Raw genomic sequence first — 16,716 nt, 5'->3', positions numbered from 1 at the left:
CCCGCCTCTTTGAGCCCTCCTGATATCAGCCCTCTTTAACAGATGAGAAAACTGAGGCTTGGAGAGAGGACACAACATGCCGAAGGCCAGATGGAGACAAGATCCAAACCTGAGGAGTCTCTCCAGACCCACGTGCTTAGGCAGATCCCAACTGCGGTCTTATTCGACCCTCCCAGCAGCCCTACAAAGAAAGCATGTTGCCCCCACTTTGTGCATGAATACACTGAGGCACAAGAGAGTAATGACTGTCTTAAGGCTGCCCAGCAGGCATGTGACCAGGCAGGGCTGGGGCTGGGCCCTGCCTGCTCCAAAGGCTGCATCCTGTCCGCTGGCTCTTGTGTCCTGTAAGAATGTGACTGTTTGGGTCGCCTACTGGGTGCTGTCCATGGTTCTGAAGATACAGAGGTGCACAGGACAGACAAGATCCCTGCCTTCAAGAAACGGACCTTCATGAGATGTGGGCACTAAAAGAATCAACAATTAAGTACCAGGTCAGGTGGGGATAATGGGTATGGAAAAATAAAGCCAGTGAGCTGGACAGGGAGGGTCAGCGGGGTGAGAGGATCAGTTCAGGGAAGGCATCTCTGGGAAGACATCTGACAGCCAGGACCCAGGGGATGTCCAGGAAACCATGTGCCTGCCCTGGGTCTCAGTCTCCTCATTTGTAAAGTGGGGACAACCTTACTCAGCACCTAGGCTACTTGTTGTGAAGGAGAAGTGAGCGAACAACGTGAAAGCACCTTTAAACTGTAAAGCACCACCCAGAGGAAGTCATTATTGTTGCTAAGCTCCCATGCAACCTGGAAACAAGACTTCATAGCAAAACATGTTTCTTGCATATGAAATGTAGGATGTTGGACAAGTTCTCATATACCACAGGCAACTTAAACATGACTTTATTTAGTTGGCCCTGACGCTATAAAGTGTTACTCCTGACCACAAGTACCTAAACAGTCTTGGAAAGGAGGGATTTGCTAGTAGAAGGGGAGTCATCTGCACCTGAAGCCTGAGAAGGGCTGGCTGTGAGCATCAAGTGAGAAACCAGGTGGGAAGACACTCCACGGGCAGGGGCAGCTCTGTGACAATGACAAAGACAGTAAGACAGGGCAGTTTCTGCCCCATAAGTGGTGATCACAATCTTCAAACCAAACTAGACACAGAGCTTCTGACAAAATCTACGCTGAGTCAGGCACAGGAGGCCAGCGGAGGAAGGCAGTGTGTACAGGGAAACAGTGGGATCTTCCAGACATTTCCGAAGTGTGTGTGCACACGGGGGCAGAATATTTCAATTCTGTGCTAGCCGGGATTTTCTGGCTGTTGACTATTCCTGTTTTGGAATGAAGTTCTGCATGAAAATGACATTTTAAAAAATCCACAGGCTTATTTCCTATCTGAACACATCTTCCCATGTGAGAAGAAAAGGAAAGAACCATATACCAGTAAGAAAATCTTGCTTCCCCAACTCTTGGATGACCAACCAGCTGTTTCTCTAGCAACCAACAATCCGCTTCGACTGTCCCACAGCCTTGACTGAACACTAACAAGTGAAGATGCCCCTCAGGGCAAAGAGGAAGGATCACGGGGTCGTTTTCTAACCCCTCATCTCTCCTCCACACAACCGCCAGCTTGGGAGGAAGGCGACACCATCCTCCATTGTTCGGATGAGGAACCTGAGCCCCCAGGCAGGTAAGTCACCTGCCATTGGTCTCACACCTGGGAGGCAAGTAAGCTGGGAGTTAAACCTGGACGGATCTAACTTGGTCACGGGCCACCACCGCACCATCTCCATCGTGTCTTTGCATTTTCTTGTCTGTGTGTGTCTGGAGTAGGTAGGAGTCTCGCTTGTTTTCCTCAGCATCTAGCACAGGGTCTAGAACAAGGAAGGTGTTCAATAAATGTTTGTTGAATGAATGAATGACTGCAAATCAATGGCAAGTAGGAGCTCCAGCCTCAGGCCCTTGTTTCCCCTGCCCCTTTGAGGTGGAAGGCCTGCACCCACTTCACTTGCCCAAACACTGCCGAATGCCAAGGTCCCTCTCAAGTGCCGTTCCTACAAGAAGCCACCTGACCTTCCTTCACTACTTGGTCCCTGTCCCCCATCCAGCCGCTGCTTCTCCCACACGCCCCTCAGGCTCTCCGTGTGCCTCCTTGCTAGTTCTCGAATGTGCCACCAATACTCCTGACTCTCAGCGGCTGCTTCTGCCCAGAACACCTCCTCTGACATGAGTGTGGCTGGCTCCCTCCATTCAGGTCTTTGCTCAAATGTCACCTCATCAGAGGATCCCACCTTGTCCCCTTGTCCTGATTCCCTTGACACACGGTAGCTCTATGCATCCATGGCTGCGTTCTGTTTGTTCACCACCACATCCCCAGTGCCCAGAATCATGCCCAGCATATAACAAGTGCTCCGCAAACGTCTGTTAAGTAAATAACCAAGGGCAACCTGGTAAGCAAATGATAACAATAATGATAATGGTGAGAACTTCAGGGCAGGGCTGTCAACAAGTCAGAAGTGAGACACCAGACAGCAAAGGTATGGAAGAGAGGACAGGGTGGGTGCATTCCAGAGATCTTCAGGGAAGAAGGGAGATGTAGATTAATTTTGGACTGAGTTAAATCAGATATGCTTATTAAAAATTTATGAGTAATCACTAAACAAATCAAAAAAGAATGTAGAATTTCCAAGCCAGTAGAGAGGAAAAAAGAAACTTCAATCAGTGCAAAAGAAGGCGGGCAGGAGGTGAGAAAGCACAAAATGAATGACAGAAATGGACATGTTTTACATAACTGGGAAACACTAAACAAATAGTCATTGTTATTATTCAAATACAAAAATCTTTACCAAGGTTCTTCTACACACAAATGATGGGGGCACAAGTCTGGTCCTCAAGATACAGCTGAATGAAATGGACATCCAACATGCTGCAGGGGGTGGACCAATCAGAGGGCCGGCACATTTCCTCCTCCAAAACAGAGCCACGTGCGGAATGCATCCCCCTTTTCACTTTGGCACCCAGAAAGCTCAACCCATGCAGCCCTGAATGCTGATATGCTAGGCCCTCCCCCTGAGCTGCAACGATTTCTCTTTTTTTAAAATCTCGGCTTTTAATTTATCATCGATACTCTAACATTCTACTACTCTTATTGTTTTTATAAACCATCTCGAATCCTTTGGCACAAGATGAAATATAAGTAAGCAAGCAAAAAGTCCAGACAAGGAACAAAATACACAAAATGAACAAGGAAGAGCTTTCAGAGAGTCCAGACCTTTCAGAGAAATGCATCTACCTTGTTTACACATTAAAAAATGTCTTTTGTTTTTAATTTAAGGCAGAGATTTTTAGGATGATGGTCTATTAAAAAAAAAACACTGTTAAACATGCTTGAAATACACACACACACACACACACACACACATACCAGTGGGTCTCATTTCATTTCCAAAGCCATTCTGCTGTAAATAGATAATTAGCACTTAAGCACACCTTTCAAGGGGTTTATGCATTAACATGAAAATACTGTAATTATGGCTGGCCGAAATCGCTTGACGACAACTTAGAATTCTAGATTTTTCATCTTTATTAGAAGTGAATATTCTTCTTTTTAGCCCTTCAAACACACTTTGGCTTTGTGAGAATTTTTTTATGAGAAATATAGAAAATTAATTTCTTCAATGAATACCCAACCTCTGCTGCTCTATTCACCCATTTGTTTTTTATCTGAGCATCAGTCTCACGTCCTGGGCAACCACTTGTTTATCAGCCACGCTGGCATCTGTGACTACACACGACCAAAGTCCCCAGACACCAACCAGCTTCCGAGGGAACAGGGCCGGAAATATGAGGCCCTGAGTCAAAAAAAAATTTGTATTAAATATTCAGTTTTGAATCTGCAAGATTAACAGCAAGTTCCTGAAAATGTCTGAGTCAGGCCATTGTATCTAACTGAGGAGCGAATGAACCAGAATCCATGTCAGGGGACAGCACAGTCAGTGATACTCATTGTAAGATCTTAAAAAAAAAAAAAAAAAGTGCTGGTTGGACATTTTGATTAAAGTGACCACATCTTAAAATTTTTCTTTTCTCTTCTCTTTAACAAATACTTGAATGCCCACCCATGCCAGGCCAGCTGGGTTCCATGGGTAGCAGGGTAGCCCTGCACTCATCCTTCACCCTGTGCCTCCAGTCAGCAAATCCTGACCATCTCACCTCCGAACTAAGCTGAGATCGCTCTGCCCCCCAAGCCACCTCCAGACCCAGTCCAGCTCCCCTCACCTTTCCCAGACACCTGTGCCAGCCTCTCCCAGTGCCCCAGCATCCTCCCTGGTTGCAGCAGCCATGCTCCACCCAGCATCCAAAGGGGGTCTCTCAAAACTCTCAGTCAGACCACGTCCCTTCGCTGCCCACACCTCCAGTGGCCTCTTTAACACTTGGAATAAAATCCACGCCCTCCAGGCCTCCACCCTTGCCTCCGCGATCATGGGGCTCGATCCTGCTGGCCTCCAGCTGCACCCAGACAATTTGGCCCTCTTCATCTCAGGACCCCTCGGGGGGTAATTTCCAGGCCACCCAATGTCAGGAAAGCCCTTGCCCCAGTCACTACCCCCTCGCCCTGTTCTCTGAACTGATTGCCAACCCAAACACAGGAAATGATCTTGCCTACATACTTCACCGGATATTCACCACCCCTCTCTGCGTTTGTCTTGGGGCCTCTTGGGCAGGGTCCTCACCTGTGCTGGTCTTCCCTGAACCTCCAACATCAAGCCAGTGAATGGGCAGCCCCCCAAGACATGTGTTGTGGGAGTGAGTGTGGACCCCTCCCTGTCCTCCTGCAGTCAGCCCAGCAGAGGAGGCAGACCCCCACCTAGCCCACACCAGGCCTCAGAGGCCAGGAGGAGAGTGAATGGGCAGTCGGGGGCTACCTCCCTGGTTGGCCCAGCAGGAGTGCTAAGACGGGGCTTAGTCAGCACACATCCAAGAGTCGCATCTTTCGGATGTGGGTGCTCAGCAGAGGAGAAGCGAGGTCACCTGGCAAGGGTGTGGGGACAGAGCCACAAGTGGCCCCAGGAACCCCCAGCGTCAGAGCTCTGCCCCTGCACTGAGTGCCGACCATGGTGGGGGTCAGGGGGCGGTGAGCCCAGCAGACCAGACCTGCCCACCCAGCCTGAGCTCTACACCTTCCTCACCCCTGCTACCATGGCCATTCCCAAAGAACTCCGTCCCACCGCCATGCTGCCCACGGAGTGGCTCTGCCTCCTGGGACAGCGAGACAGCCATGCCTGGGGAAACCCAGCGGCATCCTGCTCCACACCTGGGTGGGCCCCAGAGCGGTCCTTCACGGACCGGCGACAAGCCTGGGGGCCCTACACCAGAGGGCCCCTCAGTACTGTCTCCAGGGCCTGGCACATAAAACGTGGAATGCCCACTGTGGCACATTGCATAGCAACTGTCAGAAGAATGGCCACGTGGCAAATACTGAATGTAAAACAAAGAAAATGAGAGAGAGGTGGTGGGCCGTGTGTGGCAAGCCTACCTGCACCCAGGTAAGAAATGTTCGATGAGAGGAGGCGGGAAGGACAGACCTCAAAAAATAAAAGAAGTAAGACAAAGGCAGGGGCTTGCCGCAGCTGCAGGGGACAGAGCCGTGGGGAGCTGAGAGAGGTCCCCTCCCCCAGGGGAAGGCAAGAAGGGAATGGCTACATTTGAACTCAGGACATGGCTGCCTTCAGAAAGAAAAAGGGCTGAGGGGGTAATCAGCCCCCAGCCGCATCTGAACGCCATCGTTTCTCACAAATGACCACCACTTCTGGGCCTGGGAGCAGCCCCCTGCTTCCCACATGGGGAGGGCGAAGCCGCCACTCCTTTCTGAGCCCCCACCTGCCCCTGTAGCCCGTTCCGCACGCTCCTGAGTTGCATCTCCAACAGCAAAAGCACGGTGTGCAGCCTGGCTCTGCCGCTGGACCCCACGGCCCCCGGCCCTCCGCACTGTGGCAAACGAGACGTGAATCAAAGAAACCGCCTGGGAATGATCCCGCCATTCCCCTTTCTCTCCCTGCCTCCCTCACAGATTTTAATTAAGGGTTTACTTGCAAAAGACCTAGCTCTATTTAACTAAATCCTTGGACCCCTCTTATATTGTCTTACATATCGTTTTATGCTAGGGCGCCAGTAAAAAGTTAATTATAACTTCTAAATACTCCATTACTGGGCCCTCATCTGCCTCCCCTGCCCGATTCTGCAGGGTGGTACCACTTAATTAACTGGCTCATCATGTGCCTTAGAGACCTCCCCACGTCTACTCCACAAACACCGGCCACCCTCCGTGGACTGAGGACCATGTCTAGACCCTCGAGAGGCTCCTGGGATCCTGCAGGAGGAATGGGAGCCTGGTAGGTGGGCCCCCTTGGGTGCCACAGCAGCTGGGCAGGTGGTACAAGTGAGTGGAGGGGATAATTGAGCAGGACAGACAACAGTGGGGTCAGAACAACAACAAACGGCAGCTGTGGCTGGGAGAGCCACATGGAGGGCTGCAGGGCCTATGGGGATGGGTCAGAGGTGCGGGGCAAAACAAGTCTGAAATCCTGGTGGACAGCCAGGAGGAGGCCGAGAGACCTGAATCCCACTGGATCTCAGACATCTGCAGGTTTGGGTGGGAGCAAGAATTGGGGTCTGTGAGTGATTATTGTCTGGAAAGAAGGTGGCTGAGAGACTCCAGGTTGGCCCTGGCAGGAGAAAGCCTGGAGCGGAGAAGCTAAAGAAGAGCGCGAGGGGGCGGCCTGGAGACTGGGGAGGCAAGCCCAGGTCAGAGGGGCCGGCGTCCAGGCAGCAGAGAGCCTGGCGAGAGCAGGCCTGCCCGGGGCCTCCAGGCCAGCCCCCTGAGGGCCGTGCAGGGGAGCTGGGGTGGCAGCAAGGGCTGCGGAGGCCCTCGGCATGGGGTGGGAGGCCGGCCTGGCCCCTGCCACTCCCAGCCAGCCGGCTTGATGGCATCTTGCAGATCCCAGCTCAGGAGTGGACAGTTCTCAAGGATGTGGCTGTCACTCAGAGCCAGCAGCCTGGCGTCCTTGCCTTGGGGGGATGCAGGCTGGGGGCCTCCAGGGTCAGCTGCTTACTGGGAGGTGGGCTGCTGGGCCCCCAGCCTCTCCTCCTGCCCTCGGCACCTCTGCTCTCCATGGGGTGGCAGGTGGGGCCACATGCCCACCTGGAACACCTGGCCCCCTGGGTGGGGTCCAGAGCACCTGCTGGCCCCAGCTCCTCGCCTCATCCTGGAAACCCCGGCTCAGCCTCCACCCAAGCCTTCCCAGACCCTCCCCAAGTTCCGTGTTGCAACAGCCACAGCTCAACTACATCAGAGCCCCGCCCTCCCCAACGCGCCCGCTTACGGTCCCTCCCAACAGCCCTGCTGGGGACGCAGTGACAGCTCCCAGAGCACCAGCGTGCCACTATCCTCCTGTGGGTCCCGAGCCCATGGATCTGTCCAGGGCCTCCCTGGGCCAAGCACTGGCTGGCACTGAGGCTGAGGCTCTACCCTGCCCTCCAGGGGCTGGCGGTTGAGGGGAGGCCAGGAGACATGAAGGCACAACTAATTCCCTGCCTTGAGGTGAGGGCTGCCTCTGGGCATGGACAGGAAGCTCTGGGTGCCCAGAGGGAGGAGGGACCAGAGCTGCCAGTGGGGCGGGGAGGCTTCACCACACTCCTGTCCCTGGCCACAGGGTGCATGTGGACGGGCACCCACCCACCTCCCGAACACTCCTCGACTCACACCTCTCTGCTCCCGCCTCAGGACCTTTGCAGCCGCTGTGCCCTCTGCCTGGAATGTTCCTCCTACATCTGCCTCCTCCTCACCCTTCACGCCCTGTCCAGGTCACCACCTCAGGGAGGCCTTCCATGACCACCCAGACAAATGGACACCAGCTGCCATCAGGTCCCCTGAGCCAGTGCTTCATCCACTCTAATGTCCTTTTACTGCTTCTGTGACTCTAAGGATCCACTGTGTCCCCATAACTGGAATGGAGATCTTGTCCCTCACTCCCAAGTCACCCTAGCACCTGGGGCACGTGGGTTCTCCGTGAGGTATGCTGAGTGGATGAATGAATGTTTCCTTCATTCTCTCCTCTGTGTGTGTGTGGATGTGTGCGTGTATGTGAACTGCTGACAGAGCTGAGATCATACATCAACATTTCACAGAAACTCCACTCCCTTTTGCATATAAGCTGCTCTACCGCTTCTCCCGTGGGCCAGGTCAGCCGTCTGCTCTCCTGTGGGACTGACCCAGGTCCTCTGCCTCTGCCCCAGTGCGTGGCAAACACCAGTTCGTGAGATCAATAATAACATTTACACAGGACTTTACAGTTTGTAAAACTTGATCGCTTCTCCCTCCCAATGGAGCCTCAAACAACCTACCTCCAAAGAGGCAAGGGGGGACCAGCCACTCCCATTTAAAATAAGGCCCCTGGAGTCCCCCCGACAGGACGCAGATGCAGGATGTCTGGCCCCAAACAGTGCAGTCCACGCCTTCACGCTCGGTCGGGCAGGTCTCACCAAGAGCAGGAGAGGAGAAATACAGGAGACGCCAAAGGCTGGCTCAGAGTCCAGCCGCCTGGGTTCCACTCTCAGCTCTGCCACTTACTAGCTGTGGGACCCGGGCAAGTCACTCCACCTCACTGGGCCTCTGTTTTGTCCCCTGTAAAATGGGGGTGGCAACAGGACCTGCCTGCGGCAGGAGAATTAAACGGTTTAATAATGTACATGAAGGGCACCAAATAGCACCCAGCCCACACTGGTGCTCCCTGAACTCCAGCCCTCTGTAAAAGCCCGGCTGTCCAGACACAGCTCCGTGTACCTCATGACGCACCTCTCGGCCACGACCACCACCTTCTTGCGGACCCGCACCGCCAGCGCCCAGAGGGGCCCTCACTTTGTGCACTGGGCACGTTTAGGAAGCCCATGCAAATCCCCTGCTGCTCAGGCAAGGGGCAGGGGGGCTCCCCTCCTTCCGTCTGAAGCCCCCACCCCTCCTCACTTGCGTGACAAGCACTGACATCTGCAAACACTTCAAGGCAGCAAAGGAGAGAGGCTGGGGAAAGGGACCTTTGGCCAGAGGAAGGTCCCTTTGTAAGTTCACACTTCAACTTGCTATAACCCGGGAAAATGAATGAAACCAACTCCAAGCGCAAATTAGGAAGAAGGCCCCCAAGTCCCCACGGCACATTGTTTGGACTTCTGTTAAGAGGTAGGGGGAAAGGTATTTCCAAAATACCCATCTCACTGTGCTGGCCCTCCCAGGCACCTGGTTCCCCAAATCTTCGAAGCTATGGTCAGGCCCAGCCCTGTCACTCTCTCATTCTTCAAACCCCCTTTTTCCGGCTATAACACATCATGACTCCTCTCAAATATAAACCGGCACCCCTTGGCCTCAGCTGTCCCCTCGGCCTGGACCAACTCCCTTCCCTACACAAACCTGGTCACGGCCCAGCCCAAGGCCAGCTCCTCCTAGGAGCCTCCCCTGCCTGGGACAAAGCCAGCATCCTCCTTGCCCTGCATTGCCACAGCAGGTGGCACCCACCCCCACTGCTCATGCTAACATGTGGTTCATGTCATTCACTTGACGGGAGCACATCCTGGGCCAGGGTCACATCAGAAACAGTATCCACCCCTCAGAACCTCAGTGGAGGGTGAGAAGGGGGTTGGGGTGGGGGGCGGTGACATCTCTACTAACTGAGATGAAAACAGAATCTGCCCCAAACAGCTCTTCCCAAAGTTCAACTAGGCAGTGGCAGGAAGGGGCCTATCTCGCTGCACCTGGCCCCCAGTAGGGGCCTGGCTGACAGTGACTCCTGTAATTGGCCTGGGACATGGACACTTGGCTCAGCCACGTGGAGCCTCACATCTTTTGAGACCCACAGCAAGGCAATAGGAAGCCAGCCTGGGGGAGGATGCCTCCCAGCAGGTGGCATGGGCTAGGAAGAAGCCTGGGGCAGACCCACCCTGCAGGGGCAGACCTACCCTGCAGGAGCCAGAGCCTACCCCAGCCCTCGGGGCCCTTGATTAGAACTTACTGTTTGAAAAATCAATACTTAACGCTCAGAGCCTGCCAAGCGGAGGGGAAGGCCTTGCTTGTAAATATTTGTCTCAGCTGGCAAAGCCAGGCCTCTACTCCCCTGCAGCTACCCCGCCTGGCTCCTGGCCCCTGGCTCCAGCAGCTCCTGGCCAACCACTCGCGGGACGCCCCTGGGGAGCTGGACATCTGGCAGCCAGCCGGCCAGCCATGTGACCCCACACCCACAATAGGCCTGCACACCAGGCCACCCGGGGGCCGTCTATCTGTCCCTGGAGCTGTGGCAGAGACCACTGGCTATGAGATTTCTCTGGATCCCAAGCAGGCTGCTTTTCCCAGGGGTGCCGCAGGTGTGTCTGTTTATTTAGGAGAAAGTAAAAGCCGAAGACAAACCCTGGCAGTGTGCTTGTAAATTGTTGTGCACCACCGCCTGTCGCATGGGAGAGGGCCCCTTGCCTCCACTCACAGCTGGCCTGCTGGGGGCCCCGGAGGCCTGGCGGGTCCCCACCTTGGGGAAGCTGTCTCAGTGGCGGGTGGCTGAACCGATCTGTCCAGCTGAGTGCATGCCCAGGCACCACTGTTCCCAGAGAGCCATTCACTCATTTGCCAGTTGTTCACTCATGCACCCATCAGTTAGCCATCAAGCACCTACCTATGACAGGCACTGAGGGCTGGACACGCAAAATCCCTTTGGGAGTGGAGCTCCCAGGCCAAAACACGCACACGCAAGTCGTAGCCAAGACAAGTGCTGGGGCAGGTGTCCGAGGTGTGACAGTGAGTGACCAGGTGTGACCTAGTCTGAGAGGTCAGGGAAAGCTTCCCAGGAGGTGGGCAGGCAGACAAGGCAGGGGAGGGGCCTGGTCAGGGCAGGGAGGAAGGCCAGCACCTACCAAGCCACTCATTGAACTTCTTCACCTCGCTCGGGAGCCCCAGCTCCGTGAAGTCCCCGGCGTGGATCAGCACGTCGCCGTAGGGCATCTGGATGGGGTCCGTCCTGGAGTGGGTGTCGGACACGCAGACAAAGCGTGTGTAGCCAGGCGGCTTAGGGGCATCGTGGGGCACTGGGTCCACCCTGCGGGGAAAAAAGGCTGCAGTCATGGGACCCCAGGCATCTGGGCAGGCAGCCCAGCAACTCAGAGCAGGTCCAGCCCAAACAGAACCCAGCGGGCCCTCCCAGGCCCTAATCCTGACTCTCTCACCCACTAGCAGGCAAAACGTCTTTTCCCCTGAGCCTCAGTTTCTCCTCTGAACCCCAGGAGGTAACAAAGGAGGGTGACGGTGCCTGGCAGCTGCTGGGATCCCTTCCACGATCCTGCCATTTGGCTACAGCAGGTCTCTTAACCCCTCTTTCATTATCACCCCTGAGGGCCTTTTTAGATGTTTTTTTCCCTCCTCACCCACCTCCCATGAAATTTTGACACCACAGATATGCTGTGTATCTGTTCATGTGCTGTATGTCTATCTGTGCTTTATAAAAAGAAGAGTATGATTTTTGTCTCTCCCCAAAGCCAGTTCTCACACCCTTGGAGAGTGCATGGACTGAAGTCCACGGTCCAGTTGAAAGGACTGGCTCCCCCGTGCTGTGCAGAGCAGCAACCAAGGACAGCCACACGCGAAAGGGGAGATGGCACAGGAGCGCGCGAATAAAGGCTCTGAAGACAGGCAGCAACTTTTCAAAATGATGAGGGGGTCCAGTCACTCCTAGAACAAGGGCTTTCCAGGGATGTGTAGGGAAGCAGTCCTGGAATCAGAAGACCACACTTCAAATCCCAGCTCTGCCACCTACAACCGACATGTGATCTTAAAGCAAAACGCTCAGCCTTGGTTCACTTGTCTGTAAAATGGAGCTACCACGCTCATTATCAGGAAAGCAATCAGAAAATTTTTAAAAACTGCACAAATGTAAATTCTTGGTTCCTGGACCCCATCCTAGCCCTCTCATTTCACCGTTGAGGACACTGAGCAGCGGCCCCAGGGTCCCAGGGAAGGGGCCAGACGGCGGGATGCGAGCCCAGCTCTCGCTGGGGGGCCAGCGCTCCCCGACCAGCCTACCTCCTCAGCTGAATGATTTTGCCAGGCTCCAAATTCTTAAAAACAGCACAATGACATTTCAGCGAGCAGCTCTCTCCGAATGAGTATGCCGCTCGAGGAGTTGTGTTTAAATCTAATTATGCGGCAAACCAAAAGCGGTACCATATCAGTTACATAAATACTTTTAAAGACATCTTTCTAATTATCCTTTTTTTTTTCAGACAATATACTTCGAAGAAATTTAATTAACACCTTACAAGAGACGTGGGTTCAGCATGCTAATGTGCAGGGAGCATTAGCACGCTCAATCCGCACAACTGGGGGGTTGGGGGGGAGCGCCAAGCCAGCCTCTCCCCATCACGGCACAGGAGGGAGCGTGTTAGAATCCCAGCAGGTCAGAGCTGGGTGGGCAGTGAGTCCAAAGATGACCACTACATTCCTCCTCCCTCTGCACTCATTGATTCGTTCATTCACTCATTTATTCATTCGTTCTTTCATTCATTCAATACAGTGCATTCTGACCACCTGCCGTGTACCAGTTCCGAGCTCAGTGCTGGGGCCACAGGGATGAATGAGGACTGATTCCAAGACAGGGGACCCAGATTGATGGTGGAGACAGATTTGGCCAGGCAGTGATGGGGCAGCAGAGGGGCTGGGACCACAGAAGGGACCAGCTGGAGGCGATACCTGAGCTGGTATGGAAGCTAAAATCTCCCTCCCAGTAAATCCCTCCACTCCCCGGTCCTCTGGGTCCCTTCGCCTCCCCCCATGACAGACAGTCTCGCAGGTGGCCAGATGTGAATCCACCTGCCGGCCCCCAACACAGCTCATTGGGCCAAGGGCTGCCAATCGCTACTGGGCTATCCTGCCTGGCGCAGGAATGTGAGTGAGCCAGTCAAATCATTCATTCTTTCCTTCATTCCTTCACCCACACCCACCGAGCACGCCACGAGGTGACAAAAGACCAAGTCAGAGAGAAAAAGAAGGGAGAGACGGAGCAAGATGCCATCTCTGGTTCCAACAAGCTCTAGTCCTACGAGCCCCTTAGTGGAGGAGCCCTGAGCAGACCTCAGCTCCCGTCCGCCATCAGCCAGCCAAGAAGCACGACCTCTGAGGGCTCTAGGCAGGCTGGGCCTGCTGCTGCGGCCCGAGCTCTTTAATTAACTCTGTTCTTTCCCTCCCCCCTGAGGCTCTGAGCTCAGTGAGGATGCAAGCCTCATAATCCCGTGAGAAAAAAATAAAGACTCATGTTTCCCTGCACTGTCCCCTGCTATTTGGATTTATAACAAATGCTCCACCTTGAAATAATAACAGGAGCAACACGGGTGATGCCCATGGATCCCGAGCTCGTCATGAGTGAAGCACTTCACATGCATTCGCTTCTTTCACACTCGTGATGACTGATGGACAGGGTGCTACAGGGATGCCCATCTTACAGATAAGGAAACTGAGGCTCAGAAAAAGGTTGACTTGCCCAGGATCTCAGCTACAAAAGCCAGTGGAACTGAAACTGGAAACCAGTTTTTGGTTCCAGAACTCATACCAAGTTGGACTATTTCCAGGCCCTATTCATGTCATTCAATCTGTGGATATATGCTTATAGAATGCCTCCTAAATGGGCCTCCTAGACACAAGGGATATGCCCATGGAAAGGACACCCTTACGGCCACCTTGTCGAGCTCCCTGCCTGTGTTTGGAAGCAAGGAAAAGAACAAGAATCCAGATAAAGTGAAAAAGACAGAGAAAAAGCATGTAAGATGGTGGGAGGGCCTGACAGCATCATCTGACCGCTAGATCCAGCTGTGCCTGAAGTCAGCCTCAAACCTGGTTTCCTAGCTAATTATGTGGGCCAGTAAACTCTCTTTTGTCCTTAAGACAATTTAAATTGGATTTCTGGCACTTGTCATGGTAAAACCTGATTCTGGCACCTGATTCACAGCAGTCCTATGGATTAAGTAACTGAGGCTCAGGAAAGTTAGTCCCATGTGCAAGGTCCCAAGTAGTGGGTAAAGAATAGATTTGAACCTCGGTCCTCACAACAGGAATTTGGCCATCTAACCTCAACATCTTCTTGTGCCAAGAATAAATGAAGCAAAGTGGTCATTTCCCAGTGACATTCCTCCCAGACCAGAGGAAAGATACAGCTCTCTCTCTCTGACCTGAAACCGGTCACCACCTCTTCCCTGCCTGACAAGGGACCGCCTCACAGGACTCACGGAGCAGGAAGGGTGCAGGACAAAGGATGCAGCCTCAAGCACCCAGCCCTGGGCTGGCATCCCAGCTGGGTGGTCTCCTCGCGGTGCCCTGGGCCCTTCCAGCCCCCAGACCCCTCACTCCCGGAGATATTGTGAGAACCCCGGTGACCTCCACAGCTGGAAACCCTGCTGTGAGCACCCCCTGCAGCTGCTGCCCATGCCCTGCCCCAGCCTTGGCCTCCCTCTCCCATGGCCCCGGGCTCCCTGCACGGGAGGTTCCTGCTGCCAAAACCTCCCAAGGGCGTCAGAGGCGGAGGCCACCCTCCCTCTCTTATTGCTATTTCTGCAGAAATGGGGAGTTCTGAGGGTCGGGAGGGGCGCAGAGGGCTCCTCGCTTCAGCAAGGCTCCAGCCACATGCCCAGCCATGTGATAGGCCTGAGCCATGGTGTTTCAGAACGAGGCCTCTAGCCTCCTCCTCTCATCCTACAGTTAGGGAAACGGAGCCCCACAGGTGGGGCAGGGACAGGCCGACTCAATGGCACACAACCGCCCGGTGCTCTTTGCGGGAATCACTGGCTCCGAGATGGCCCGGCCATGCAGCCCTCCTGGATCCCCAGGCCTGCCCTGCTTTCCCACCTCTCGGCCTTTGCTTTTGCTGGTCCTCCAAGCCCAGGGGTTATGCCCCCACCCCCAGGAGGCCCTCCTTGATCCCCCACTCTTCCTGGGCCACATTCCCTCTTCATACTAGCTCCTTTTTCTCTCTTCTACCCATATGTCTGCGGGGAACAAGGTTCAAGGGACCAGCCCTATGCTGGTGGAGGAGAGAGATGCTTAGGAAATTATGTATGACCACACACTGAAGCAAGTGCCATCCATGAAAGGGGAGATTCTAAGCCCCTGGAGCTGAGGCAAGGGACTGAGGGAGGGGGAGAGGGAGACCTGATCTGGGGAGAGGTCAGGGAGGGCTTCCTGGAGGAAGTTACACCTAGTTGAGATCTGAAGAATGAGTCAGTGTTTGCAGGGCAGAGTGGGAGTGTAAAGCCTGAGGAAGGAGGAAGAATGGAATGTTCGAGGTTTAGTCCCCTCCTCCTCTGGCCCCTTGGCCTCTGCCTGGGCTCAGGGCTGACTTTCACTTCCTCCCGGATGGCCCTCAGGACACAGATGGGCGAGGAGCCACAGGTCCCTTCTGAAGACTCAGCCTCCTTCCCTAGCAGGGGATCGGTGCGCCAACCTGGCACAGTGGGGAGGGCAGGGGACAAGACACGAAGGGACCCCTCCAGGCCTGGCACACACACTCCCCCGCTCTGCTACCCTGCTCGAGGACCCCACACATTGGACGTGCCTGCACGGTCTTAAATAGGGTGACTCAAGTCTCCATCCACAGGACTCCTTTGGAAAGCTGGAGAGAGGAGGTGCCTGGCACCCCCCCTGCACCATGGCGGCTGGAAGGCAGACCCCCTGGGTGAGCCTGTCCCTCAAGCACTGTTCTTGCCTCCTCACTGACCAGCAGGCCACAAGTCCACCTGCACACCCGGGACGGAATCTCGGCACCTGGAGGGGCTCTCGCCAGGCCAGCGCAGGGTGAGGGGTCTTCTGTCTCAGGGCCCGAAAGCCAGAGGCCCAGATCCAGGGAGTCATTATTCAGGCAGAGGCGGCCTCGTTACCACCAGGGTCTCCGGGGGCAACTGTATAAATCACACGGCTCAGTCGGAGGCCACGTTTGGACTGTCACTGTTGTTATTAAATATAAATTGTGGATTTATTAAATAAGGCCCCCTCGCTCCCTCATCCCGGAGACAAAGCCCAGGGCGGTGATAAATCACGTGCCGGGAAGTGGCGTCTATCGTCCCGCCTCTCCCGTGGTGGAGACTCGCCATGGAAACCCACACAGCCATCCCCCGGCCGCCCGCACGCGTTCCCCACTCTCAGGGCTTGCAGTCTGAAAGAAGTGGGGAGGCAGCGGCCCGCCCAGCCCCTGCACGGCTCTGGCTTCCCCAGCTTTATGCAAAGTTGTGCTTCAAAGCCAGGCTGCCTGAGCAGGCAACTAGGGAGCGCTGTACAAGGAGCCCAGTACCTGGGCTGGGTGCGTGCTCTTCCCAGAGCCTAGCCCCACCCCCACCCCCGTTGCCTCTGAACCCCACTGACAGTGATAGCCTGGAATCCCAGCCTCAGGAGGCGGCAGCAGAGCAGGCCAGAAGGGATGCGAGTGGCAAGCCCACGTAATTCTGCCCTTCCCACCCTCACTGTGTGACCACAAGTCACTGAGCACTTTCTCCATAGCCCTCGGCACTACCAGTATCATATGTTATTGCATATGTGCTTGTATGACGTGTGCTAACTCTCTGTCACACCTCTGGAATGTCAGCTCAGGGTTTTGTCTTTGATCACTGCCGTGTGTGGAGCACCTGGCCGGCACGGTGCCTGCTGACAATATTG

The 16,716-nt window shown here is 54.6% G+C and overlaps 1 protein-coding gene across 3 annotated transcripts in view; it reads right to left on the bottom strand.

Annotated features, from left to right (window-relative positions):
* Positions 1-16,716, bottom strand: part of MPPED1 (metallophosphoesterase domain containing 1) — a 69,363-nt gene that overhangs the window by 37,879 nt on the left and 14,768 nt on the right. For all 3 annotated transcript variants that reach the window (XM_073213994.1, XM_037006818.2, XM_073213993.1), the window contains exon 3: positions 10,944-11,125. In XM_073213994.1, coding sequence (XP_073070095.1) covers positions 10,944-11,125 — 182 coding nt within the window. The remainder of the gene's footprint in view (positions 1-10,943; positions 11,126-16,716) is intronic.

Source organism: Manis javanica, chromosome 10, assembly GCF_040802235.1.
Source record: "Manis javanica isolate MJ-LG chromosome 10, MJ_LKY, whole genome shotgun sequence".
NCBI lineage: Eukaryota > Metazoa > Chordata > Mammalia > Pholidota > Manidae > Manis > Manis javanica.
Note: the sequence above shows the minus strand (reverse complement) of the source record. Positions and strands in the feature narration are given on the sequence as shown.